The sequence below is a fragment of the Prunus persica genome, chromosome G4, assembly GCF_000346465.2.
Source record: "Prunus persica cultivar Lovell chromosome G4, Prunus_persica_NCBIv2, whole genome shotgun sequence".
In the NCBI taxonomy this organism is placed as follows: Eukaryota; Viridiplantae; Streptophyta; class Magnoliopsida; order Rosales; family Rosaceae; genus Prunus; species Prunus persica.
The window spans coordinates 13,881,289-13,907,145 of record NC_034012.1 but is presented as its reverse complement, the minus strand read 5'-3'; the positions used below and the strand labels follow the sequence as shown (position 1 = coordinate 13,907,145).

The following is a 25,857-nucleotide window of genomic DNA, read 5'->3' as shown; positions in this document are numbered from 1 at the left end:
AAATTATAATTACACTGTTTTTAATTTTTTGATATCCAAATTGAGTCTCCATGAGAGCTGTGTTGACTTTAGTCACAAGTTGTGTTCTAGCAACAGAAGCGAGAAAGACAATCAGCTAAAAGAAAGAACCCACAACAAGTCTGACATAAGAAATATCCCACAGCAATTTAGTCACCAATCATGCTTTTAATGAACATAAAAATCCTGGCAAACAAAGAATTGAAATGTTCTGCTCTCAGCACAATAATCACCTTACCTGTTCTTTCTCTTAGTAAGACTCTGCATGGCTCTTGTCGAGTAAGAGGAGGCTCTCTTTATAAAAATGACCAGTACAATATTTATATCCAGAAATCCCAAGAAGTTTAAACTGTTCGCTCACAAGGTCTAGTGATACTAGTTCCTGCCTCTCTTCTTCTTTGAGCAGTAACAGTAATTCCCCACTCTTCCTAAAACATAAGGCGCTGAGGAAAATTGTTTCTGGACCTTGTGGATTGAGAGTAACCAATTTGGTCCATGATTCCTCTCTGCCATACTCTTTCATCACCCATATATCAAGAACAGAATCTTCACGCCCATAATCCACATAGAAATCTTCACGATTGTTGGGCCTCATGAACAAAGCAATAGATTTTTTGTTATCTGAAACAGACAATTGCAATCCCAAATTGACATCCCATTGAATAATCTTCGGCATAGGTATCTGACTGAACACCTCCTTGCCCAGATCAAATGTCAATATAATATAGTAAAAGTCAACATCTGTTTGACAGACTACAGGCCAATGAAGAACCCCATTGACAAAAGCACTGGATGCAGCTTTATCTATTAGACATGCAGGAGAAACACAACCAAGACTCGTCCATGTGCCGGTGGCTAGGGAATAAACCTCAGCTAGAGTTGGCGTCTCATCATCGTCATCCAATAAAGTCACAACTCGCACAACCTTATAGTCATTGGTTGTAGCATCAAAACCGAACCCAATAGAAGCATCGTAGCCACCATGAGTCTGATAGGTAATACCTGGCCTGGGAAGGGTCACTGACTTTTTAATGGCTGGGTTCCATATAATGAAGTTGTAAGCATAAGACGGGACATCATCCGCAAGGCAAATTAGCCCATCACAAGTGCCAACCACACGAAGATGTGAATTGCCATAGTTTTTCTTTGCGGAAATTGGAAATTCGATCTTCGAGTACACATCAAACGCCCGGTTATCATGATGCACAGAGTGAACCTCGTCTTTTACCTTGTTAATGACCGTGTTTTGGTAGTAGTTGAGGCTATTGCTACCAGAAATTCTGTGGAGTAGGAGGAGGTCAATGTCATTCTGGTTATCAAAGTCCACAGTTGGGTTGAGGTGTGCGTGAATAAAGCTTTGGTTTATGATCATGGACCTCCATGCCTTGCAGACTGAAGTGCATTTGATCAGAGATTTAACGGATAGCCTAATTAGGATATTTTGTATGATTTCCTCGGGAAAAGAGTGTGCCATCGCTTCAAATTTCAATTCGTGTATCGCCTGTGTGATATCTTGTATGTTATCCATGTCTTGCAAATTCAAAAAGTTATACCACCTGTGAAAAGAAATAGATACAAAACCCAACAATAATTGAGAAAAACAAAAACAAAAAAACAGGGGAGCTGTTCTTGAAGCAGAGTACTGAAAAAAAAAAAAACAGAGCAAAAAGAACCCTAAACGTCATATCATTCATATCAAACCCAAAAAAAAAAAATCAAAACCCATCAGGGAAAAAAATACTAAAGCCAAACCCATAATTTTTAGCTGACAAAAAAGCTCTAAAAAAATTCCCAGAAGAAGGAAAGAGAGTTTAGGAACTTACAAATTTTGGTCCTGATAAGCAGAGCCGAAGTAATGTAGCTGAAGAAGAAAAGTTTCTAGGAATTTCCTTTCCGTACCCTACCGATCGGAAAAGCTTCTCTATTTATATGCTCTGTTACTGCAAAAGCTTTCCTGTTTTTATTTTTTATTTTTTCTGTCAAGCTGCAAAAGCTTTCCTATTTGTTTTTGAAGAAATCAAACGTTACAAGGTTCTTAGAATAAGTTGTTTGGAATATATATCTGTAAAACGAAGTGTAAATAAAAATAAAGTATTTCACATTAAACCATTGCAAGAGGGAAAACAACATTCCCAATTTTTTAAAAGGAAGAATCAACTCTTTGGTATCTGAATGTGTAGTTTAAGGCTTTTTGGTGCATTAAGGTTCAATATGTTACAAACGGGCCGGTTATGAGACTTTGAGCGCCTTATGTAAAATTTAAACTAGAGCTCTCATATAATTTAATATGAAAATACTATAAATAAAAAAAATTCTATGGCTTAATGTCATAAACCATTTTTTTTTATAATTAAAATTCATCATCAATTAGCATATAATAACAATCACAAATCAAATGCATAAATTTTTTAATGTTTTCATGTGATAAAGTTAAATATTAGTATGTTAGGTTAAAAAATAGAGGGTGTTCTTTTAAAAAATAGTACCGCTGCACGGCTATACCCTTGTTTTTAATTTTTTTCAAAATAGACTTGTATTGATACTTGCGCCTAAAAAATAGTACGGCCGAACGGCTATACTCAGTCTTTCATTTTTTAAAACGTATAGCCGCCCGGCTATACTATTTTACGCGTGGAGTGCAGCTACTCTATTTTTTTAATAGTAAGTCGTATAGCCGTGCGGCTATACTCGCTGTTTTCCTAATTTTTGTATAAAGTAGTATAGCCGGGCGGCTGTACTGGTTTTTATATTTATAAATTGTCTTTAATAAATAATATGGATGAGCGGCTATAGCCGGGCGGCTGTACTGGTTTTTATATTTATAAATTGTCTTTAATAAATAATATGGATGAGCGGCTATAGTCTTTTATACATATATATATACATTCATGTTCTATACACGTTTCACGTTTTTAAAAAAGCAAACATACAATAGTCATATTGTACATGTACGTACGTATTTCTAATGTTTTATACATGTATTTTTTACAAAATTTTTAGTAAGACACAAAATTCATGTATTATACAAATAATTCTCACATATTATTGAATAAGAATACCATATGTTATAAAAATTATATTAAAATATCATATAGTGGAAGATTAATATCTACTTTGGATATGTTGAAACTAGTTTATAGGGTACAAACTAATGCAACTAGGAGGGTCCTTTTTTTACTAAATGGTATAGCCGTGCGGCTATACCTTTTAAATATAATAGTATAGCCGGGCGGCGATACTAGTTATTGACAATCGATAGAGGGTTTTCTTTTAAAAAAAATAGTATAGCCGCACGGCCATACTCCGTGTTTTAAAATTTTTTTTTAAAAAAAAAGACTTGTATTGACACGTGGCGCCTAATCGATTGGGGGTCCTCTGTTTTTATATTTTAAAAATAGTTTTCCCTTTTTAAAAAAGTATAGCCGCACGGCTATACTAGACCCCACCCCAAAAAAAAAATATCGGCCAACCCCTACCCAAATCATCATCATCCCTCTCCAATCCTAAACCCCACCGTGCTGTATGACCACCTCTCTCCCTCTCCTCCTCCTTTGATCCTAGACCCAAAACCCCACCACACTTCCATCACCAAAAATATATATATATATATATATGTTGTAAAAAAATTTGGGATAAAAAAATATTTGTCTTATTAATATTTCACAAGGGTGGGTTGGTTTTGAACTTTTGATAGAAGAAGAATATATATTTTTCTTCTCAAGGGTGTTTGGATCGGATAGATGAAAATGAAAATACACATTCTCTCTCTCTCTCTCTCTCTGGTTTTGATAGAAGAAGAATATATATTTTTCTTCTCATGGGTGTTTGGATTGGATAGATGAAAATACACATTCTCTCTCTCTCTCTCTCTCTCTCTCTCTCTCTCTCTCTCTCTCTCTCTCTCTCTCTCTCACACACACACACACACACATTGCGACCACCACCTCCTCACCCATCAAAAGCTTATCAAGACACCCACTGCCTCTCTCTCTTCGCCCAACCTCAGACCTAGCCCCGACACTCATGAAGCCCACCTCTCCACATATGGAGCTAGGGTTCTAATTTGGGGGAGCTTCTAACATGTGGATGGTTTTACCCCTAAATTTAATGGCAAAATTGATAGACTTTGACGGTATGACTATTTTGATACTAAATGGAGAGTTGAAGGACTATTGAAATGCAAATTTTAGTCAATGGACCAAAATGAAACTAGAGCAAAAGTTAGGGGACTATTTCGGTCAGTAACCCTTGTTTTTATTTCTATGTATGTGATCTATAACCTATCTACCCCTCTTATTTCTTTAGACCAAAAATTGTGCAAAAGTGTGTGCGTTGAAGGGTCCATGGCATATTGAGAGACCGTCATGAGGACAACGTACGCCAGCTAGCAAAGCAAAATGAAGTTACTACCAGTTTGCTCAATGCTCACGCCATTTAACCCACTCTACTCTAAATCACTTGGATATTGGATCATAAAGTTGAGGCTTAAAGTGCCTCCCCAAAACTAAAGCGAAACTCGTTCATATGTCACGTAATTGTTTCTTTCTCTCCACACCACCTTCCACCCTCCGCAACTCAAAACTTCAAAAACAAAACCATATGCATATATGTAAGAAAAGCATGAACTTTACCTGAAGAATCAAGACCCTCCTTAATTAACTAATTAATTCTACATCAAGAAATTAACTAAACTAAAAAGCACCATAAACGCCTATATATATATATATATATATATATATATATATATAAGGCCCCCCCTCCTCCCTCTTCTTCTAAGCATTATAATTAATTAAAACGATGCTAGCCGAACTTCACTTTTTCTTTGTACTTGTTCTATTGCTATACCTTCTTGTGATCATAGTTGAAGGCCTAGGGCATTCAAATGCCACTTCTCCATGGCTAAACAAAGTAGCAACGAACTGGCCACGACCACCGCGGCCGGGAGGGTGCCGGCGCCAGCCTTGGGTATGTCGTCAGCAAGGAAACCCTCCGACCAGGTGGCGGTGCTGTAAGGACCGTTGCGTCAACATCAGCTCCGATGTTAACAATTGTGGGCTGTGTCGAATTAGATGTCCATTTAGTTGGCAATGTTGTCGTGGTTTTTGCGTGAACACCAATATTAGCCCTTTTAATTGTGGGAGGTGTGGAAATAGGTGCCCCTTTGGTGTGCTTTGCTTGTATGGCCTGTGTGGCTATGCTCAGCCGACCTTGCCTCCATGGCATTGTCCTCCATGGCCTCGCCCTCCATTCCCCTTTCCTCCTAAGCGACCATGGCCTCCACGACCTCAGCCACCCCAAATTATGGAGTAGTAGAGTTGTTAACTTTTGTCGTACGTAATTGTACTGTTATATATGGTTACCTCTTTCTTTCTAGAGTCTTATGTGCCATGATATATGGTTTGGTAGTCTTGTGTGCCATGAAATATGGTTCATATTTTCAGGTTCCATGCATGGAAAACCAAAAGAGAAAAGAAAAAGAAACAGAAAAGTGAATGAAAGGGCTCGATCATGTTTTTGTAATGATGCTGCTATGTCATCCATGCAAGTTTATTTGCTTATGTAGCCCTTATTATTCATGTTATATTGATCATCAATTTTGTCTTTAATCTATCCATCGATGTATTATTTTTAGCCTAATTTTTTTTTAGGTCAAACTGGAATAACATTACCAGGGCAAAAAGCCAAAGTTACAAAGCCAGAGTCCAAAGCTAAAGGACGACCGCAACTAGAAAAACAAAGAACAAATACAAAGACTAGAGGAAACACCGGTAGAAGAAGACCCAACCAACCGGTGGTGGCATAGTCAAATTCCTCACTAGTCCCAAACTAAAGATGGGGTGGACAAGCCCCCTAACCAGATCAACTCGTAGTCGTCGCCACCGTTACTGCTGCCATCAAGAAACCAAAGGAGTGAGGAACCATGAAGAGGGATCTGCAGAGAATGGAATTAGGGAAGCAAGCCACCAATATGCGTCATACTCAAGTGATCCATAAATTGGTCAACAGAGACCATAAAGCTACATAGCCCATAAATACAAATCTGAGACTCAGATCTGAGCATGGGATGTAGGGGGAGATTAGCAGCAATAACAAGCCAAGACACTAACAAGTCAATCATAGAGAAAGAGGAATAGGAGAACTTGAGGGAGATGTTATGGATAGATGGGGGCGTTTGGAGACAAAAAAAAGTTAGAGATGAGGGAGATAATAGGGACGGGAAGGAGTGAGATAGAAGATTCAGAAAAACAAGGAGGAAATACAAACAACAAGAAAAGTAACATAAACTCTCACACAGAGAGAGAGAGAGAGAGGGAGGAAGTGGGAAGGATGAGAGGAGAGGGGAGGAGGAACAAAGGCCTCCTCCCCTAGTGCGACGCTGAAAGTGTTTCCAAGGGAGGGGGGCTAGGGTTCGAGAGCAGAGAGAATTAATTTTTTTTAAGACTAATTAATCACCTTGTTTGTGTGGATGATGAATGCTCAATTTGGAGAAATTATAGACTAGTATTGTAGAGGAAATGTAGTCTTTGCTAATTGCAAGTCAAGTTTACCCGCTCTACCTATTTAAAAGGTAGGTGTGTATCTATGGCAGTGGCATGGGTACCAAGTACCAACTTCATAAGTGTTTTGTTATATATTTTTTAAATATCATACCTGAATCATGCGTAATTTGAATTTTGGTGTAAAGGGATTCACTGTCCTAATCAACTGGTCTAACCAGCATTCTTTTCTTCTTAATTTAAATACATTTGAATTCTTTTCTCTAAAAAAAATTTTGAAATTTTGAAATTTATCACATTGACTGAAATTTAGGAAGATTCATTGGCTAAAATTTAGGGAGCTCTTCTACAAAATCCCCAAAGTTCCCGGTGAAAGAGAAATGGAGGAAAACAATGGCAATACTCGTAATTAGATTGAACATTGTTCCCAAAACATTTGTGTACCCAGAAAATTGGGCTCCAATCGGAGACGAAAGTTCCAACAACCCACATTTTCTAACAAGTTTTGGGCTGGGATAAAAATGACCCTTTTTATTTTGGCTTAAATGCAGTTTTGCTCCCTGCATTAAACCACAATTGTCAATTTACCCTTTCACTCTTTTTTGATAAATTAAGGACTTTAACTATATAAAAATGGCGAATTTGATACTTGGCATCAAATTTTTGGATTTCCATCCAAAATCCCGTTAGAATTATGGGTAAATTCGTAATTTTATTTTAAAAAGAAAAAAGAAAAAAGAAAAAATTTAAAAATTTAAAAATTTAAAAATAATAAATTAAAAGATAAAAAAACAAATAAAATCCAGCCCCTCTCCGTGTACGCAACACAGCCGCACGCCCCCGCCTCTTCTCTTCCTCCGGCAAGCGAAAGCCACTACTTGAAGAGCGACTCGACATCGCTTGGATTCGATTTGAGGGCCAAAGGGACACGTCCGTAAGTTGTAACAACTCGGCATCAAACGACGCCGCATCCACCGCGATTTCCATACTCATCTATACACATTTACAGATCACAGAACAATAGATTCATAATTCAAAGCCCCAAGAGCTTTTTATTTTATAAATATTTGTTTCAATCCCTTTTATGTGATTGGAAAAGGGTGAGATTTAAAGTGGAAGAAACACCAGATCCTTAGGAATTAAAGTGAGAGAAAGGGAGAGAGTTTCAGTACACACATGTTGTTCCGTTTGGGCAATTTGATTCCGTTTTGCATTGGCTGATATCGAATTCAAATTGTCCAGGTTTGGTTAATTCTTGTTTCCACTGAATAAGCGTTTTGGAAAATTTCATGTTTTGGTTGATTTGAATTGACCTATCTTTTTTATTTGAGATCTAGGTTATTGAGCTTTGTGAATTTGGCATTGGGATTTGCTTAATTTGAACTGATAGTGTGGAGAAATTCCCCTCATTGGGTTGTCAATGGTGAAGTTATCTTGAATTGGGGATCTGGGTTCTTTTGATTTTGTCCAGATAGGCTTTTGGGATCTTGAAGTTGAGCAAAATCATCAACAGGAGGCGCATGCAAAGTGGGAGTTGGGGATATGAGAATATGGGCGGGCTGAGAGAATTGGATGAGATGGGTGTGGGGTGTTACAGGCGGAGTAAGTAATTCCATGGATATGGAGGAGGCTAGTGGAGTAGGTGGTGGAGATGGGGGGCTGATGTGTGGCTCGGGTTGGTGGGAGTTTTTGCCACTGAATTTAACGAATATTTGATAGAATTTAATGGTAGGACCATCTTGATATAAAAAAAAAATTTAAAAGACGGTTCAAATGAAAAATTTAGTTCGTGGACTAAAATGATACTGAAGGAATAGTTAGAGGACCATTGTGATGAATAACCCTAAAACATAAAAGCATCACCTTTCCCTATGCTGAGAGTGAGAGGATAGTCCCGCCTTGGACGACGCACTCAGTTGTGCTGTTTTTCAGTCAAGCTCTTATAAAATCCCCATCTTTCTTCTTTTCCAACAAAGCACAAACTCTCTCTCTCTCTCTCTCTTCTTCAAATCAGGTACATCCTCTGATTTATTGTGCGCATGTGAAGGCTTCAACTTTTTCATGGAAAGCAAGTTTTTTTGTTTTAAATCTTTGCTAGTTGTTTGTTTGTGTTTATGCTGCTGCCCTTTTGGCGTTCTTCCATTGATTTTGAAAGCATAATGTTGATTCTGCCAAACCATTTGTCTGCTCTGTGCTAGCTGCATGGTTACACAGAACGCTAGTTTATATTGGTTTTTTTGCGAATTTGTTGTATTGGTAGGTGGTGCTCTTAGATAAGATAGGCAATATGCTCTCTGTTTTTTTTGAGGATAATGAAATACTGAATGTGGTTCATGATTTGTGTTGACCTTGTTTTTGTAGAAGATTTAAGGATATCCAAGATTTAAAGATCCTTGTGGCTGCTGTTTTTACAGTTTAAATGTTTTTTTTAATGTCTCTTGCTTAATGTCAAATGCTGATGTTAGGTTGATTCTTTGAAGCAATTCTCTACGGCCTAACCTTTTAATCCGTATGCATTTTCTGGGTTCGGTTTCTGATAGAACTATGTGTGAAACTGAAATGTCATTTATGAATTCGACGGGAATTCTGAAATAAAAACTTGAGCTTGTTTATTATCTTTGCCTTTATCCTGTAACTGGCCACAAGCAGAACATACCAGCTTAATGGACAAAGAAGATCTTTATGGGTTTGGGTTGTGTTTTTCCTATTCAAAATTCTTCTCATGTGAATAATTGGATTTCTTTTTTTCTTTTCTGCTCATTAGATTATCTGCGAATTCTTAATTTCGATTTTATTTTATGTTATTTTATCATGCAATTAATTTTCTTGTTTTTATCCTGTTCATCAGAGGCTTGAAATTGCTGAGATGGCAGCTTCATCATCACTATTTTCAACTTCATTCCAAGGGGTCATGTCGTTTCAAAATACAAATTTGTGCTACAAAGAGTTCAATTGCAGATATTCAAACTTTATCCGTAAACAATCCAGTCACTCCAACTCAAAGTACCTGACACATTCACGGTTGTTTCCCAATGAGAGATCATCAGAATTTGGACAAAATGATAAATTCTCACAAAAGAATGGGTTTTTGTGCCGGACATTGAAGATTGAAAATTTACCTTCCTTTTCAGTGGGGAACAAATTTCAACTTACTGATGTGATTGAATCTCAACAATTTGATAGAGATCTTCTCAGTGCTATATTTGAGGTTGCACGAGATATGGAGAAGATTGAAAAGAATTCACCAGGAAGCCAAATTCTTAAGGGTTATCTTATGGCTACTCTCTTCTATGAACCCTCCACAAGAACTAGGCTTTCCTTTGAATCTGCAATGAGACGGTTAGGTGGGGAAGTCTTAACAACTGAAAATGCAAGGGAGTTCTCGTCAGCAGCTAAAGGAGAAACACTTGAAGGTAGGCTCTTTCATTTATTTATTTATCTATCAGGTTTCTAGAGATAGTTCTGCTACAATTTGGTGGTAATATAATATGGGCACTTGATTTCCAGATACTATAAGAACTGTTGAGGGTTACTCTGATATTATTGTGATGCGGCACTTTGAGAGTGGTGCAGCCAAAAGGGCGGCAGCAACTGCTGGCATTCCTGTAATCAATGCAGGAGATGGTCCTGGACAACATCCAACTCAGGTATGGAGAAATTTTAATGCATCACAAATTAACTGAGGAAGAGTGAACTTTAATGTTGCATGTCATGTAGAAATCCCTTTTTAAAGCCATGAACTTGATGAGAATTGAAAAGAAAGATCAAGTTTTTTACAAAAATAAAAGCAAAGAACCAAAAATTACAACCCTTCATTTATAATTGTGTAGTTCTAGATGTTTGTCACATGAGCATTATCCCGTACAAGAGAACTTGCAACATTGTTTTCATTTTCCTTTTTTGGTTACAATGGAAGGGATGGAACATCCCCACCCACCCTCACCACTTGGGATAATCCATAGGGGAATAGGTAGTGTAGTTTATCAAAATTGTGTTAGAAGGTGGAATATCCTAATAAAATAAAGATTTGCGGTGTATAAGAGGGACAATTTTGGTATAAGAAAATGTGTTGGTATGAAAGGAATCCCCATTCTACGATATGGTAAGTAGTAGTGATTACCATGTCAATTACAGGTGTGGTTGGTAGCATTATGATCGCATCGCATCACATCACATCTCATATCTAAGGCATGCTGCTAGCATGGGTCTTGTTATTTTCAGTATTTTTATTTGGTTGTAATAAATTCTTTAACCTGTTGAATTTAAGCTTTGCTTGCGTCCACAGGCTCTTTTAGATGTCTATACCATTGAAAGAGAGATAGGAAAATTGGATGGCATTAAAGTTGCACTTGTTGGAGATCTTGCTAATGGAAGGACAGTGCGCTCACTTGCATACTTGCTCGCCAGGTATAAGGATGTGAAGATTTACTTTGTCTCTCCTGATGTGGTGAAAATGAAGGTAAATTTCAAACAAGGTTTTACATTATTTTGCATCTTTTCCTTGTGTTCTTTATAAGAACTAGTTGGGAAAATGCTTTGATCACATTTTTCGGTTTTGCTGATTTCACGTAATTATGGTAATTGTGGAAGTGTGTCGAGGGATCTAGGAGATTGGAGTCTCATCTTTCATATATTTCCTTTTCCAGGATGATATAAAAGATTATTTGACGTCAAGGAAAATTGAATGGGAAGAAAGTAGTGACTTAATGGAAGTTGCTTCTAAGTGTGATGTTGTCTATCAAACTCGCATTCAACGTGAACGATTTGGAGAGAGAATTGACCTCTATGAAGAAGCTCGAGGCAAGTACATTGTGGATAGTCATGTGTTAGAGGTGATGCAGAAGCATGCTGTGGTCATGCATCCGCTGCCTAGACTTGACGAGGTAAGCATGTGATTATGAAATGATTTTGCCCCCCTTAACAGATCTCATGTTTATTGATTCAATTGTTTGTTAACTTCTCTTCTCTGAATGTAATGCAGATTACTGTTGATGTTGATGGGGACCCGAGAGCTGCCTATTTCAGACAAGCAAAGAATGGCCTCTATATTAGGATGGCTCTCTTGAAACTCCTACTTGTAGGGTGGTGAGGGATGCCTTTAGCTTTTTAGTCTTCAAGTTTTGATTCAACTGAATAGGAAAAATATCTTCAAGTTTTGGTACGCACTTTTCTTCCTTGGTTATTTCGAACAAGAGTTCAAAGACAAGCGGCTTAACAACGAAGTTTGGTTTCTTTTGATTAACTTTTTGAAAGTTCATTTTAAGCTTCCATTAGGTCGTGATTGTAAACACAAAGATTTAAACAGATTCCATCAAAGGCAGTGGAATTATTGATTACCAGAATGTAAAGCATGCATGTTTGTAGAGAATGAGAGCAGCACAAACTGTCGACTGATGATAAAACGGCCTTTCTTAAAAGGAATAACATCTTCAATAGAATTACCTCTTTTTTGTATACGTACATGAAAACGCAACACTAATGCCCGTAATAAATAGATTGTAACTTACCACGTATACAGTTTACTCAGACAGAAAGGTATACAGTACACACCAGTGTCAAAACTAGCTCCTGCTAATATGTAGGGACGTTTGGATCCACATCATGGGCCCAACCTTCCAGTCCCCCAATGATGTCTCTGGCCGACGTGAAACCCATCTTGTGAAGAAACTGAACAGCCCTCTGAGAATCATTACCCCTTCTGCATATTACATATAATCGCCCACCTGAACCAGAGTCAGTACCTTGATGCTCTTCCTTTTCCTTTAGGGCTGAAGAGATTTCAGGCAACCGAGACTCCAAACTCGGGAGCGGGATGTTTAAGGAATTGGGCAGAGAAACAATTTTGAAGTGATGTTCCGGACGAACATCGATCAACACATGTGCTTCCCCGCTCACAAGTTTCTCCTTGTACTCTTTAGTATTTATTCTGGAGTCTGCCCGAAGTAGCTTTAACTTCAAAGGTAACTGCATTGATTGGAAAGCCAGATTGTTACCAGGAAAGCAAATACTCGTCCAATTTACTTGTTGAAAAAAAAAAGGAAAATAAAGTGTCCAATTATACATGTAACAATCAGATACTATGAAATCCTACTAAAGCAAAAATTATGAGACAGAAGATATATACCGGAGTCAGTGGAGACTGAGTGAACTTCTCATAATCAAATTCCTGAAACTGCTGCTTAGAGAATGGTGCATTTTCACCACAAGCTACGCATTGCAATGACCTTCCCCGAATCTTAACCTGCAATGAAAGAACAAATTTTTTAAACTGCACACCAACAGAACAATGCTGAATCTAATAAACGTGAAATGTTGCTCTAACATTAATTATTCATTCTCAGTTCTGAAAGAAATAAGAGGTCCAGGGTAGTGGGATGATGCCTAACTCCTTATTTTGAGGGAGATTCAACTTGTAAGGGAAAGGGCAATCGAATCTCTAAAGAATGGAGTGGTGTTTAGGGCAAGGGGAGGATCCTGGTTATCTAGGTGGGCCACTGGACCAAAAGCCTAAATAAAGAACATACTGAGGCCACTTAGAAGAGGAAGAAAGTGAACTTCATGTCTGTGCAAAGCCGCTCTGGTTTCAATAATTCTTATTCTAAGAATTCATAATATCAAAGCAAACTTCAGTCTAAGAATCACAGCTGGAAGTAATGTCAGCTACTGGATTTCAATGGTATCAAGATGAAGCATACAATTCGTATCCGTCCTGACAATGCATCAAATAAAAGCATCCTTTCTGAGAGTGCTTCACCAATTTCACTTGCAATCTTAATAGCTTCTAGGGCTTGGAGACAGCCAATAACACCGGGAACTGAAAATAATTAAGTAGAAATAAGAAACATGGAGTGGTTTCCCACGCAAGGAATTAAAACTAAGGGACATATTCTAAAATCAAACAAGAAATAAATGGTGAAACTTCTAATTACATAATTTTCCTCCTAAACTACTATGCAAGTCATCAAGCTATTATGTCTCTGTAAAAATTTTCATTTTGGGCTGCAGCAGACTGGGAATATTAATAGGTAGTTTTGCAGCAGTTATATTCCATAACCTTTGAATGAAAACAAGTATTGACTTACCTACGCCTAGGACGCCACTGTCAGAACATCTTTGACATGCTGTTGCAGGCGGTGGAGTTGGAAATAGGCAACGATAGCATGGGCCGTCATTGTAATTGAAAACTGTGAGCTACACAAATATATTTGGAGTAAATACTTGGAATCTTTAACATGATAAAATGCTGAAAAGGACAATTTCTACCACATCATATACGGAAAATCATATGATTCAAGATCTAAGGACCCAAAAAGTTTCTACACAATGTACCTGCCCTTCCAATCCCACGGCAGCACCAGATACAAGAGGCTGCGAGAATACACATAGGACCAATTAGTACTTAAGTGGAGAAAATGAGTAAAATGCAAGGAAAATATTTTGTTTCAAGTAATAACAACACAATAACAGTATTTTTTTAAAAAAACAATACTTATACATGCAAATACATTTATACAAAGCTATGATATGGTAACAATCATAAATACCCAAGGCACCCTTGGGCATCATATATTGAGGTCACGAACTCAAGAAATGTTTTCTTTCATGTTATAACAATACAAGAACAGCCTATAAATTTATACAAAAATATATACTACATATATCAAAACTATGATATGGTAACATTTTAAATGCCCAAGGCCACCCTGAGAACCACATATTGAAGTCACAAACTCAAACACAATACAATACACTTATTATTATTTCACTTGAATGTAATGTGGATTTGTCATTATAGTCATAATGACTAAGAGCTATTACAGCTGCAACTCAGTCAATTCTATTTTTCCTTTCCTGTCTTTTTTCCCCTCATTAAACTTTTATGGGAGCAAGGGGAACATAAATGTGAGTTCTTCCACTTCAGGAATCTTAAACATGCATCCTTCCCATGTGCAATGGATGTCATCTAAAGTAGAAAATGGATTAATTCATTTACCCAAACCAAATAGGTAAAGAAAAAGATAACACATAAAGCATTTGTAAGATCATCACGAGGAGCCAATTTACCTTCCCTAACACCACACAACAATCGCTAATCATGTAACGGCTAGGAGCATTGTCTGTTGCATCTACTATTATATCATATCTTAGAGATGTCAACAGTTAAGAATGACACAATGTTTCAACAATTTTGGACCCCAAAAAAAAAAAATTTGAAACTATATCTCCAGATTACGATAAAGGGAAATATAATTAAATAATTGCAAAATTTCAAGGATACTTGCTCAAGATTTCTAAAGCATTGGATGTACGTAAAGGTTCTTGGTATTCCACAACCTGAATAGTGGAGTTAATCCTGGGAGACAAATCCACATATTAGAAAGAACCAAAATAAATACACTAAAACAGAAAATTCTCACAGATACCAAAGGTCAGTATATCATATGCAATACAACTCCAATATAATTCCTATTTTTAAACACAGAGAAATAATACGAAAAGAGAAACGTACGAACGACAAGCAGTAGCAGCAGATCTCACTTTTGGCTGACCAATAAAACCTTCAGTGTGGATAATCTAAATTCAATAGGCAATAGAAAAAGTTAGTTAATCCAAAGTTAACAGATATCCACATACTTTCACACACACAAGCACACCACAACAAAACACACTGTGATCTGTGCATTGTAATAGTAATTTTAACTTAGTCTTACCAATCAGCATTGCTATGAAAACCATGAATTGTGTACATAACAACAGTAAAAGTCAAACAATATGAGAATAATAGTAGGAGCACATTTTCTAACTTGTACCTGCCTGTGCATATTATTGAGCTCAACCACATCATGATCAACAATCCCCAAGCGGCCTAAAGATGCAATCCCATACAAATATTGAGTTCCCAAAATCTCAGTTCCATGGTATCAAATTATTATAAATACCATATTCTTATAATAGGCATTATCAAAATCCCAATTAGGTGGAAACATTACCAACACCACAAGCTGCAAGATATAGCAGAGCAGGCGAGCCCAACCCTCCGGCTCCGACCACCAAAACCGACGACTTTAACAACTTTGATTGCCCTAATCCGACAAAAAAAAAGAAATTTCAATTATAAATGACATAAAATATCAGCAATTACAAAAGAAACAAAACCAGTTTATATTTCACATGTATGTTATATGAATCACAAAGCTCAATAATAATTCTTGCATTCCAATAACTCCAATTTTATTTACTGCACAAGAAAATAAGTTCTTTTTTTTATTACTAAAGACTAAAAAGAAATCATTCATTAATTTCTATTAGAAGTGAGCTATTGTCAACAATTCTAGACCCCAATTTTATATATAAAAAAAGGGTTAAACTTTGTACTATACAAGCATACGTACATACATATACATGCATACATAATACACATACAAACACAGACTTCTATAATTATACCTTGGACTCCGAAGGCAGGGAGCAAGAGGTGGCGACTGTAGCGGTAAATCATCTGAGGTGACAAATCGTGACCGTAACCCGAATCAACGGACGGGATTACAGGAGGACAAGAACCATTTGGAACGGTGGCGTTTGGATGCTGCAGGTTAATCTCTTGGAGCTGAGCTTCGAGGGCTGAGATTTGGCGCTCTATTTCGGTCTTAGTGGACTTCAAGGTTTCGAGTTGGAGAAGAATCCTAGAAGCTTCTCCACAGTCGGGATCCATGGATTTGCAGAGAGTGAGCTGACCTGAGCTGAGCTTGAGGTTTTTTTTTTTTTTTTGGTCAATCGAGCTTGAGGTTTAGAGAAACCCTAACTGAAGAAACGATCGCGGCAGCGCGCGAGGATCTGGTGTTTTGTCGATGCTTCACTAACGAGGGGTAGTTTTGTCATTTCCTTGGGTCAAAACCGTAGTGTTGACGTAGCCTTCATCTCTCGCTCTCTGTTCTTCACACCAAACCGAAAACTTCTGCAACGAAACGCTGTCGTTCTTTACATGCAAACCGAACCGAAGGGTACGAAGCTTAATGCTTAAGGGGAACTAAGCCTGGTCTTTATGCAATTATGCAAATTCAACACAGAGAGCTAAATAGGTGAGTTTCTCTTCTTAATTTCCAGTCCATATGCAAGAAACAAAGGAATTTAATTTGGTTTCAAGTGAATTCGGATTGATAATTACAAGCGCATGGTTTGTTAAATTTACGTTAATTTGGTTTTATAAGTTTTGCATGTGAGTTTCTCCATTGCCAGATAAAAATCATGAATTATTCTGTTAAATAGACATCCTGCGTTTTAAAAGTAGTTGGAGCTTGCCAATTAGATGTTTGTGAAAATTCCTCTTAGAGTTAGAAACTAAGGATATCAAAAAGTCTGAAGAGAGGAGTGAGCTACACATGAAATCTGAATGTGGGGTATTTTTGTATGCATATACATGTGTGTTAAACTTGACATGACAGCTGAATATGCCTCGTTCTGATTTTTACGATCAAACAAGCAAGCACAATTTATCAAGAATCAAGTTTTGGATAACTGGACACCACCTTTGCTTTTCCAATCACAAGACACCGCCTTCAATTTGAGATATGAAAATTTCGTGCCCGGAAACTTGTTTTCTGGTTTTACAAATTATCTGTTGATTAATTCTCTCCTTACAATTTTTTTGTGGTTATGGTAGTGTAGTCATGTTGTGTTTTGCTTTGAAAGTTGTGGTTCGCAAAATCAAAAATGAAATTTCTGTTGGAATGTTTGATGACTGGGGGTTTCTTTTGATTATTTAGTCAATCTACCCCTCATGGTCATTTTCTAACTATGGTGAACTGGAGTCTTCAGTATTGTTTTGGAAATTGGAACTGCTTTTACTCAAAAACATTTTGAAATGCATTTTAGTGATTTTTTGAAGTTAAACCAGTGTGTGAAAAGGAAACTTGCATTTTCCAGCAGAACAATGAGTTTGTGACCTGGATGTATTGGAGTTTTTTTTCTGAAATTCTTGCTGTATTTTGATAGGTGAGAACAGTTGTTCTAAGCTTTAATTGGCATTAGGGTTTCTTGAAAAAATACAGAAACGTTAGGATTTTACCTCAACATATCTGATCAAGTTGGAATCATGGGACAAATAAATGGTATATCATCTGTTACAAACCATATCACTGCGGGCACTGGGAGAAATTTTATATGCTTAGTTTTCTATCCACATGAGCTGCTGCAAGTGCTCTCTTATCACTTCCTAAAGAATATTAAATGGACCATTTCTAAATTGCTTAACTAGGCATCTATACTGGGAGAGTTGTTGCTCTGTGCAAGAAAAACCAGTCTTTGATTTCAGAGAGAGCAAAGCAAATGGTTTCTTGACTACCTAATTGAAAATCTTAGGTTTCAAAGGTTGAATTAAAACTTAAGTGGGCTAGCCATCTCCAAGTTTACAAGCATACTTGTCCGTTCGGCATATTGGCAATAGCTTGTTTGGGTGAGTTGTGTGTATGTGCGTCTTTATGTTTGTGAAAGTAATACAATAGTTTTTGTTTTGTTTTGTTTGAGGACCAGAAAAATGTTTGAGGAGCAGAATCAACAATAATACACAGAGGCACCTTAATCGCAGCCTCTGTTCCTTCAATTCATAGACACGAGTATTTGGTAGTTACTCTCTTCGGGTTTTGTTGGAACACAATGCCTCGATACAAAGATGAACCTACTGCAATTCGCGTTTACACAGTCTGCGACGAATCAAGGTCTCTTTATCGGTGCTTATTTCTGTTTTGTTTTCAACATTTTATGCTTTATTTATATTTATTTTGTGGCAGGTATTTGATTGTGAGGAATGTTCCAGCTTTGGGATGCAGTGCTGAGCTGTTAAAATTGTTTGCGTCCTACGGAGAAGTAGAAGAGTACTTTACTTTCCTTTGTTGTTCTAGATTTTATTTTTCAATAATCCAACTGCAAACTGTTATCCTAAAATCATTGTAACTATGGTTGTTTACCATATTCAGGTGTAAACCAATGGATGAAGAAGATTGTGAGCCATTCACTGATGTTTATTGGATAAAGTTTCGTCTGGTCAGCAATGCCAGGTGATTATATCATATGCTTAACTGGTTAATAAATAATAAAGCATAGAGCTAAGTACCAGACCATATTGGTTTTGACATTTTAGGTTTGCCAAGAGGAAATTGGATGAGTATGTTTTCCTAGGGAATCGACTTAAGGTTTCATATGCTCCTGAATTTGAGAGCCTTGCAGAAACAAAGGACAAGCTGGAAGGCAGGACAAGAGAAGTTCTAGGGCGATTGAACCGTAAGTTCATTTGTATAGTGATGTGACCCATTGGTTTAAACTTACTAAATCTCTCAGAAATATGATTTATTTACTTTTTTATGATATCAGCCGGAAGATCTAAGGGGTCTACAGCTAATAAATCACCTGCGTTGACTGACTCTTCTTTTGGTGCAATTCCTTCTCATCCTAACTGCATTCCCCAACTCGTAAACTCTAGTCAGAGGTACTTCGCTCTTTAAATTCACCAACTCCTAGTATTTTCTAAATTTCATTTTTTTTATTTGAACATTTGAAACTTGGTATGCTGGATTCCATTTCCTTTCTGTTTAGGGACTCCGGAGAATCACAACTTACTTCGCACGTTAACAATCCTCCTCTTTCAAGGATTTCCTCTGACAAGGTTTGTTATTGTTTTCAAATGTTAATACCTCTTATGCTATTTTCGTAATGGGTTTGTCTTCTGCCACAATTGTGACTAGTAGCTTTTTTATATATTATAATATATAATAACGTAGCCTGTATTTTCTATTGGCATTTGGCATTTGGGGACCTGGGGTGGTCTGGTCAAAATGAAGGCTAATTTAAGTCCAAAGCATGTGTTTATTAATTGGTTTTTCATTTCTAGATTAAGGGGGGTTTTGGATGCTGTATGGTCGATTGGTCCACATTAATTTTTGTGAAGTTGCTTGTTAATTGCCTACTAACATTTGATCCTCTTGTGCTTAATTGAATCTTCAAGGAGTATTTTGCTTCCCAATCAATGAATCAGACCGCCCAGATGGTGAGGGAGAAGCTCAATAAGGTGATAACCTCTCAATAGAACGTATTTTTTCATAGAGCTTCCAGGGTCTGTTATACATTTTCTCTTCTCTATCAGATTCAATCAAGTAGTGAGTACCTGCAAGATGGACATGCATCCAAGAAACCGCGGGTGGACAATAGGAGGAGAATCTGAAGATTTTTTTTCAGAGATGAAGCAATCCTGGCGGGTCTAGAAGTTATATTTTGGGTCTCACTTCGGCTGTAATTAAATTTTTGAGAAATTTTTCTGAAGGACAGTCATACCACGGAATCATACTGGCGTGGTACGACCCCCCACGCAAAGAACGCCATGTATGTGTAAGACAGACCCACACAAGTTCTCTTGATTTACATGAATACACCGTTAATTGTCATGTAAACTACACTGAGTAGCGTGTTTTGTAGATTTTTTTTTATCAAATGCATGTTTAGTAGATAATAGTGTAAATGCTACTTCTTTTGCAAGGAAAAATCCCTCCAAACATCAAGAATTCTACAAAAAGCAAATGGAATTCTGCATCCAAATTTCAAAGGTGTAGAGATTAAAACTAAAGAATCTCAATCGAAGCATTTGTGAGATACTTGGTAGGCTTCTTAGTTCTCTTTAGTTAATGTTGGCTTCCACCACTTCTAAGTGGCATCACAAGAATGAGTTTTGTAGAATTGTAGAAGCAAAGTAGCAAAGAGTGGCAAGAAATCTAACTCCAGAACCAGGTCAATAATACTCCCAAGAAAAATATCAACTGTGGTTAACATAAAAACCATGATCAGAACAGAAACTTCTTTCTCAAAGTTAAACAAAACCTAGAGCAGCGACAAGTGCTTAAAAGTTCACAAAACAAGTTCATATTTATTCTAAAACAAAGATACCTAAGAATTCAAACCCTTTGAAATCTGAAATCCACACCAAAGTGACAATCAAGGTTCCTCTTTCGGGGCAGCAGTCTTCTCGTAACGTTGCCTGAACTTGGCAACCTGCCCGAGGTTCTCTGTCATTTGCCGTTTCGCCTTCAAGTGGTAGACTTTACCAACATGGTGGATTTTGGTCATCATAACGTGCATCAATCTGCCACTCTGGGTCACATAAGATATCCATTGCATCTGAGGGTGCAACCCTTTCTTCATCTCCTCAGATAATCTGCAATTTGAAAGCATCACTTCTCAGTTATCCAAAGACCACCTTTTACAAATTCACAGCCAAATAGTATCCAAAAATCAAATGCAATTGTGGAGGAACCACTCTCCTTAACAATTAAAACTTGAAAACACAAAACATTTGTCAGAGTAATAGCCGTCACTTCATGTAAGCATTTCATCGAACACCTGGTATTCATTTTCACTTCGAGCCCCAAATTTTATTACTTGGGTTCCCTTTGAATATTTATATATAGGGTTGGAGCATAAACGTAAACATAAAAACAATGAGAAAGCTAAGAGCAGGTGGAGTGGAGGAGAGACACTTACAAGGGATTGAAGCAAAGCCGATGAAACAATGAGAGCTTCCAAATGGATCTTCTTGTCTGATTCTAGCCACCCTTCTTCTCAAAGTCTCAAGCATCAGAACTTGGATTTCGCAGCTTCATAGCGCAAATTTTCCCCACCTTACAAATATGGGCCTGCACTTAAGTTTGGGCCTCAATTAACCCATCTGTTCATGTTGCCAGAATCTCTGGTCAGAGGCCTGTTTGTGTATGGTCGTTAACCAGTTCTCGTCCCATATAAATAAAAATAAAAAGGGAAAATAACAATTTCTGTCTTCTAATTTGACCTTTTATTTTATATTTTTTATCAGAGAAAGATAACTTCATTGAAACAACAATTTCAGAATACAAAAAAATAAAAACTGAACTTCAATGATGCAACAAGCATGACCTCATTAAAACCTTACGCGTAAATTACTCAAATGGTCCTCAAACTTATATCTGATTTAGATTTTGGTCCCTCAATTGAAGTATTCGTTCAAATGTTCCATTAACTTTATATTATTCGCTCCAGTGGTCCTACCGTCTAATTTTCTATTAGTTTAACCTAATTTTAGGGTCAATAATGACCAATTTGCCCTCATATTTAATAAAAATATTGACATAATGTAACGGTATGACCAATGGAGCGAATAATAAAGAGTTGATGAACCATTTGAACGAATAATTTAATTGAGGGACCAAAATGTAAATCGAGTATAAGTTTCAGGACCATTTGAGTATTTAAAAACCCCAAAATGAAGGAATGACCTTTTATTTTATTATTGTTCAAATATATTTATTTTAAGACAAAGTTGAGACAAGCTTGAGCTCGTTCTAAAACGAGATGACCCCGAGATTAGGCTTGTATAATAGCCAATATCCGAGATTAGGCTTGTAAAAATAGCCCAAATCCGACATTAGGCTTGTAAAAATAGCCCAAAGTCCGATGGGCTAGCTTGAATACCCTATTTTTGGGGCAATGAGCAAACTTGAGCACTTGGTAACGCAGCTCGGCTCCGCTCATTTACACCTCTCAAATATAGTTACTCTTTAACGAACCAGGGAACAGTGTTATGAAAAATGATATGGGATTTGCAAGTGCTGTGGTCATCTCATGTATATAACAGTTGTATCACCCTAAAGAAATGCCTGGCCTTATGACAAAAGGGAAAAACAAAATATATAAAATACAAGCAACAAGGTATTTTACAAAACATAACATTTATTCATCCACAACAATAATCACTACATAGTATTTTACATCACCCATAAAGCACCCTACACAAATAGATCAAAGTTGTTCTGCAGCATACACAAAACTGCAACAATAAAGCTGACAATGCAAAACCAGTTTTGCTTATTTAGGCATCCAATAGCATCCAATAAGGTAGACATAAACCCAAATGGCAAACTGCAATACTAGATTCACATGGAAAACACCATGAAACTGCTCATTACTGCAGAACAAGGCATTGTTGTGTCCCAGTCACCATAGCAGCATGGGAGCTTGTGTTAATGGTGTCGACTTCTTCACGAGAATGGGGCTTAACTTCCGGATCCTCGAGTAAATTTGCATTCCCATTATCATCAGAAGCAATGGCCTCAAAAATAAGAGAATTCACTTCTTGGAACCTCTCTTCTGAAAGGGAGACCTCTGCAAGGAGCTTCCAGGCATTTTCATCAGACGCCTCTTCATAGTCCTTTTTCCTCTTTAACACCATATGCCCACTAATTTCCCACACAGCTGGATTCACCTGAGTATCCAGGAGCTCTGCTCTCACTTCCCCAAGAGCTTGTTTCTCAGCATAACACTGCGTTTGATATGACCATGTGTATGAGGTTGAGTGAGACAGCCTATGTAATGACAAGAAGGCGAAAAAATGGCTAACAAAACATTAGAGTTTTCGTAACCATATATACCTGTGGCAGGAGAAAGATCCGCTTTCCACAGTCGGAGATAAGGACATTGTAAGGTATGTTGTTCTCTTGAAGGCATATGCATGCATCAGAGACAGTGTTTGACAAATCTTGCAGAGTATTTCCACCCTCGAAGACAAGACCTCTGACGGGATAGTTCAGAAGCTCAGAGACCCTCACCCCAGCACCTGAAACAGTGATTTTCTTGGTAGGAGCCTTCTCAATGGGAAAGGTTACAGCCAAGTAGTAAGCCTATACAAAAAAGAAAAAATCATCAAACAGGTATTAATTGTTGAATGATAACTACAAATAGCAGTGAACCATATCAGAAACTGAATCTAATATTTAGGGCCAGCTCGCTAGAAAGGCATGTGGCTAGAAACCTGGAAGTGAAGGTGATTGATGGTAGCAAATGCACCCAAGCTGTTGTAACCCAATCGAAAGTAGGGATTCCCTGCTGCGGCGGCCATGTGAAGTGCAAGCAAGAAGCTTTCACGGTCAATCCTTTGTGGCAAGTGCTCTAGAATACGAGGAATCAACAGCACATGTCCATATTCAATTGGACTGACCTGTTGAATGGTGGATGGTAAATGATATAACTTTTTTGTTCAAATAACCTGTTAAGAACAACTAATGCACAAGAACAAAGAGCGTACATTGATGGCAACAACACTGGGCGAATTTTCAGGCTCAATGGGCGCACTAGGGATAAACTGAACTTCACCATCTTCGCTTGCTTCAAACTGGAAGAGGACCTCCTCTTGCCCAACTTTGGTGAAGTTAAACTTGTTGCCATCAAAGGGCTGGAGGACCTTATCAACTCGGAACTCAGTTGGTCTCTTCTTCAAGTGGCGACCCTCATTCAGCTGGGCTATGAAACCAAACTGCCCCGGGATCACCTACACCGGAATATCAATCCATATCTCAAATAAGCATATGCAAATTGTCTGCAGCTTGAATCCCAATTTACAAACAACAAATATGAGGAAATGGTAGAGGAACCCAGAATACCTTGGTTTCACAGGCAGTGACGTCATAACGAAACAGCCCTCTCTGCATGCGATCTTCCCACTGCCAAGACGTAGCAAACAATTTTAATTCATAATAATGGTTAGATACAAGAGGGAACAGACAAAGCTGGACATTCTTTCTTAATCTCCCAACAATAATTTTACCTCCCCAAGAAGCAGTGAGTCAAGAAAGTCAACGGGAGGCTCTCTTTTCTCACTTCCGGGCAACTCCTTGTCACCATCAATCTTGGTCAGCTTCTTGAAAGCATACAACGGAAGCTTTGCCCCTACACAAACCCAAATTGGTACAAAACGCAGTCACAACTAGAGCCCATACCAAAAAGTCGTGAGAATCTAACTTAAACAACATTTTCTCGAAAGCCTATAATATAACAGGACCTTTGCTCCTTCCTACTCCAACCCCAAATAGATAAACAAAATCCCAGATAAGAATAATGCCAAAAACCAATTCAAAAACCCACCAAAAAAAATCAAAATTTGACCCATTTTCTTGACAATATATATAAGGAGCCTTGCAAAGACATACAAAACAAATTCAAATTCAAAGCCTAAATAGAGGGTGTTTCAACAAATACCTGGAATGCAACATTGATTAAGACAGTTGCGGCCACAACCCCCAACGCGGCGAGCACCCTCTTCCGCCTCATCTTTCTGGTAATTCGAAACTACAGTAGGAACCCTCTTGATCCTTAACATCATCCTCTCTCTCTCTTTTTTCCTTTTTCGTTTTGTTCTTTGTTTCTCAGTAAAAATCAAACACCACCAACCTTAAACCCCCCACAACAACAACAATACGATCTACTCGTGCTTTATAGAAGAAGAAGAGGAAAAAATCTCTAAAAATCTAAACAGAAACTAGAGCTAATAAACGCAGAAGGAAAAAAGAGAGGAAGCAGAACCACCACCAGCAAGAAAGAGAAGGTCGGAGGGGCTACCGCCTTCGGAAGGCAAAGCACCACGCCCGCCGTGCGGCGAAGGGTTGCTTTCAACTACACAACCCTTTCGTCGGACAGCCCGGACATGAATGAGCGGCCGAGGAACTCCGTGTATAGCCGTGATGTCTACAACTCGTCGAACCTGGGTTTTACCCCCGAAGAGAAAAACTTATCAAACACCTTCTTCGCCTTCCTGGCCTTCCTATTTCTGCAACACGATGGCCTGGTTGTTGGGTTTAATCGAAAAACCCAGATGAAAACTTGAAGAAGAAGTTCTTGGGAGGGGACAAGTGGGTATGGTTTGTGGTTGTGAGGGTGTGGTGAGGAGATGAGGGCTGGTTATATAGATGATGAGAAGGGGTTTGGGGAAGAAGAAGATGGTTGTGGTTGAGGATGTGCCGTGGGGCTGGGGTGTGGGTTTCGTGGCCCTGGTTTTGTTTGGTGTTTCGTAATTTGGACAATAATTGAGAACGAAAAGAAAATATTACGAGAGAGATTGAGGGGCAGGCGTACGGACGGATCGAAAAAGACCCGCCTTTATACGCAAAAATAAAGAGGGGATTAAAATACTTAAACCGCCCTCCAATTAATTGGGAAGTTCACTTCCTAAATAAAACTTTCTTGCTTAAAATCGATTTTCCAAAATTGTATCACACCAGAAAAATTGTATATAACAGTTGTATATACATTTTTCTTTTTCTTTTTTTACCTCAGAATTTCTATGCGTTGCTAAAGCGGTGAAAAAAGGACGTTGACTTGCAAACCAGAGGTCTCACGTTCGAACTCCCATAACAATTTAATTGTGTGCGTGTGGGTGAGAAACTCTCCTCCCCTATACTTTAGACTATCACTTATACTTTTTAAAAATAACAAATAAAAAATTTATGCATTGTTGTATTTTTTCTGTAATGGTCATTTTATTTTCCAATTATTCCAA

General features: G+C 37.8%; 6 protein-coding genes across 9 annotated transcripts; 2 read left to right on the top strand and 4 right to left on the bottom strand.

Moving 5' to 3' along the window:
- LOC18779194 (F-box/kelch-repeat protein At3g23880) lies at positions 269–1,492 on the bottom strand. The gene has a single exon (XM_007212411.1). It carries the CDS (start codon positions 1,490–1,492, stop codon positions 269–271), a length of 1,224 nt encoding a protein of 407 aa, XP_007212473.1.
- LOC18778759 (aspartate carbamoyltransferase, chloroplastic) lies at positions 7,057–11,883 on the top strand. Of its 4 annotated transcripts, none has more exons than XM_020561434.1 (6): positions 7,057–7,449; positions 9,364–9,928; positions 10,023–10,162; positions 10,801–10,974; positions 11,162–11,398; positions 11,497–11,883. In XM_020561434.1, exons 2-6 carry the CDS (start codon positions 9,382–9,384, stop codon positions 11,602–11,604), a joined length of 1,206 nt encoding a protein of 401 aa, XP_020417023.1. In that variant the 5' UTR covers positions 7,057–7,449; positions 9,364–9,381; the 3' UTR covers positions 11,605–11,883. The 4 variants fall into 4 exon arrangements, with proteins under 4 accessions (XP_020417023.1, XP_020417021.1, XP_020417020.1 ...); XM_020561432.1 differs by having other exon boundaries at positions 7,057–7,757; XM_020561431.1 differs by lacking the exon at positions 7,057–7,449 and adding an exon at positions 7,782–8,529.
- On the bottom strand, positions 11,907–16,327 carry LOC18778417 (adenylyltransferase and sulfurtransferase MOCS3). The gene is made up of 11 exons (XM_020561430.1): positions 15,963–16,327; positions 15,506–15,598; positions 15,326–15,381; positions 15,025–15,089; positions 14,794–14,868; positions 14,580–14,658; positions 13,845–13,883; positions 13,598–13,706; positions 13,211–13,329; positions 12,640–12,756; positions 11,907–12,479 (listed from the first exon to the last, which is right to left on the bottom strand). Exons 1-11 carry the CDS (start codon positions 16,225–16,227, stop codon positions 12,087–12,089), a joined length of 1,410 nt encoding a protein of 469 aa, XP_020417019.1. The 5' UTR covers positions 16,228–16,327; the 3' UTR covers positions 11,907–12,086.
- LOC18780624 (RNA-binding protein 48) lies at positions 16,451–20,053 on the top strand. Its single transcript, XM_020561435.1, has 9 exons — positions 16,451–16,594; positions 18,045–18,229; positions 18,302–18,385; positions 18,488–18,568; positions 18,652–18,791; positions 18,882–18,996; positions 19,104–19,173; positions 19,513–19,575; positions 19,651–20,053. The coding sequence occupies exons 2-9, from the start codon at positions 18,168–18,170 to the stop codon at positions 19,726–19,728; spliced, it is 693 nt and encodes a 230-aa protein (XP_020417024.1). The 5' UTR covers positions 16,451–16,594; positions 18,045–18,167; the 3' UTR covers positions 19,729–20,053.
- Positions 20,274–21,158, bottom strand: LOC109948451. Its single transcript, XM_020561436.1, has 2 exons — positions 21,039–21,158; positions 20,274–20,712 (listed from the first exon to the last, which is right to left on the bottom strand). The coding sequence occupies exon 2, from the start codon at positions 20,697–20,699 to the stop codon at positions 20,493–20,495; it is 207 nt and encodes a 68-aa protein (XP_020417025.1). The 5' UTR covers positions 20,700–20,712; positions 21,039–21,158; the 3' UTR covers positions 20,274–20,492.
- Positions 22,199–25,461, bottom strand: LOC18778931 (GDP-L-galactose phosphorylase 1). The gene is made up of 7 exons (XM_007211566.2): positions 24,561–25,461; positions 24,130–24,251; positions 23,966–24,025; positions 23,611–23,853; positions 23,338–23,523; positions 22,958–23,206; positions 22,199–22,848 (listed from the first exon to the last, which is right to left on the bottom strand). Exons 1-7 carry the CDS (start codon positions 24,682–24,684, stop codon positions 22,492–22,494), a joined length of 1,341 nt encoding a protein of 446 aa, XP_007211628.1. The 5' UTR covers positions 24,685–25,461; the 3' UTR covers positions 22,199–22,491.

Excerpts from the sequence above, each read along its gene's own strand:
- LOC18779194 (XM_007212411.1), bottom strand. The coding sequence starts at position 1,492 with ATGGCACACTCTTTTCCCGAGGAAATCATACAAAATATCCTAATTAGG.
- LOC18778759 (XM_020561434.1), top strand. The coding sequence starts at position 9,382 with ATGGCAGCTTCATCATCACTATTTTCAACTTCATTCCAAGGGGTCATG. Across the intron at positions 9,929-10,022 it reads TAAAGGAGAAACACTTGAAG|ATACTATAAGAACTGTTGAG; the intron begins GTAGGCTCTTTC and ends CTTGATTTCCAG. Across the intron at positions 10,163-10,800 it reads CTGGACAACATCCAACTCAG|GCTCTTTTAGATGTCTATAC; the intron begins GTATGGAGAAAT and ends TTGCGTCCACAG.
- LOC18778417 (XM_020561430.1), bottom strand. The coding sequence starts at position 16,227 with ATGGATCCCGACTGTGGAGAAGCTTCTAGGATTCTTCTCCAACTCGAA. Across the intron at positions 15,599-15,962 it reads CCCTGCCTTCGGAGTCCAAG|GGCAATCAAAGTTGTTAAAG; the intron begins GTATAATTATAG and ends TTGTCGGATTAG. Across the intron at positions 14,659-14,793 it reads GCTTTAGAAATCTTGAGCAA|ATATGATATAATAGTAGATG; the intron begins GTATCCTTGAAA and ends GACATCTCTAAG.
- LOC18780624 (XM_020561435.1), top strand. The coding sequence starts at position 18,168 with ATGCCTCGATACAAAGATGAACCTACTGCAATTCGCGTTTACACAGTC. Across the intron at positions 18,997-19,103 it reads CTCGTAAACTCTAGTCAGAG|GGACTCCGGAGAATCACAAC; the intron begins GTACTTCGCTCT and ends CTTTCTGTTTAG. Across the intron at positions 19,576-19,650 it reads TGAGGGAGAAGCTCAATAAG|ATTCAATCAAGTAGTGAGTA; the intron begins GTGATAACCTCT and ends CTTCTCTATCAG.
- LOC109948451 (XM_020561436.1), bottom strand. The coding sequence starts at position 20,699 with ATGAAGAAAGGGTTGCACCCTCAGATGCAATGGATATCTTATGTGACC.
- LOC18778931 (XM_007211566.2), bottom strand. The coding sequence starts at position 24,684 with ATGATGTTAAGGATCAAGAGGGTTCCTACTGTAGTTTCGAATTACCAG. Across the intron at positions 24,026-24,129 it reads ACTCACTGCTTCTTGGGGAG|TGGGAAGATCGCATGCAGAG; the intron begins GTAAAATTATTG and ends ACGTCTTGGCAG. Across the intron at positions 22,849-22,957 it reads GGATCTTTCTCCTGCCACAG|TGTTATGCTGAGAAACAAGC; the intron begins GTATATATGGTT and ends TATCAAACGCAG.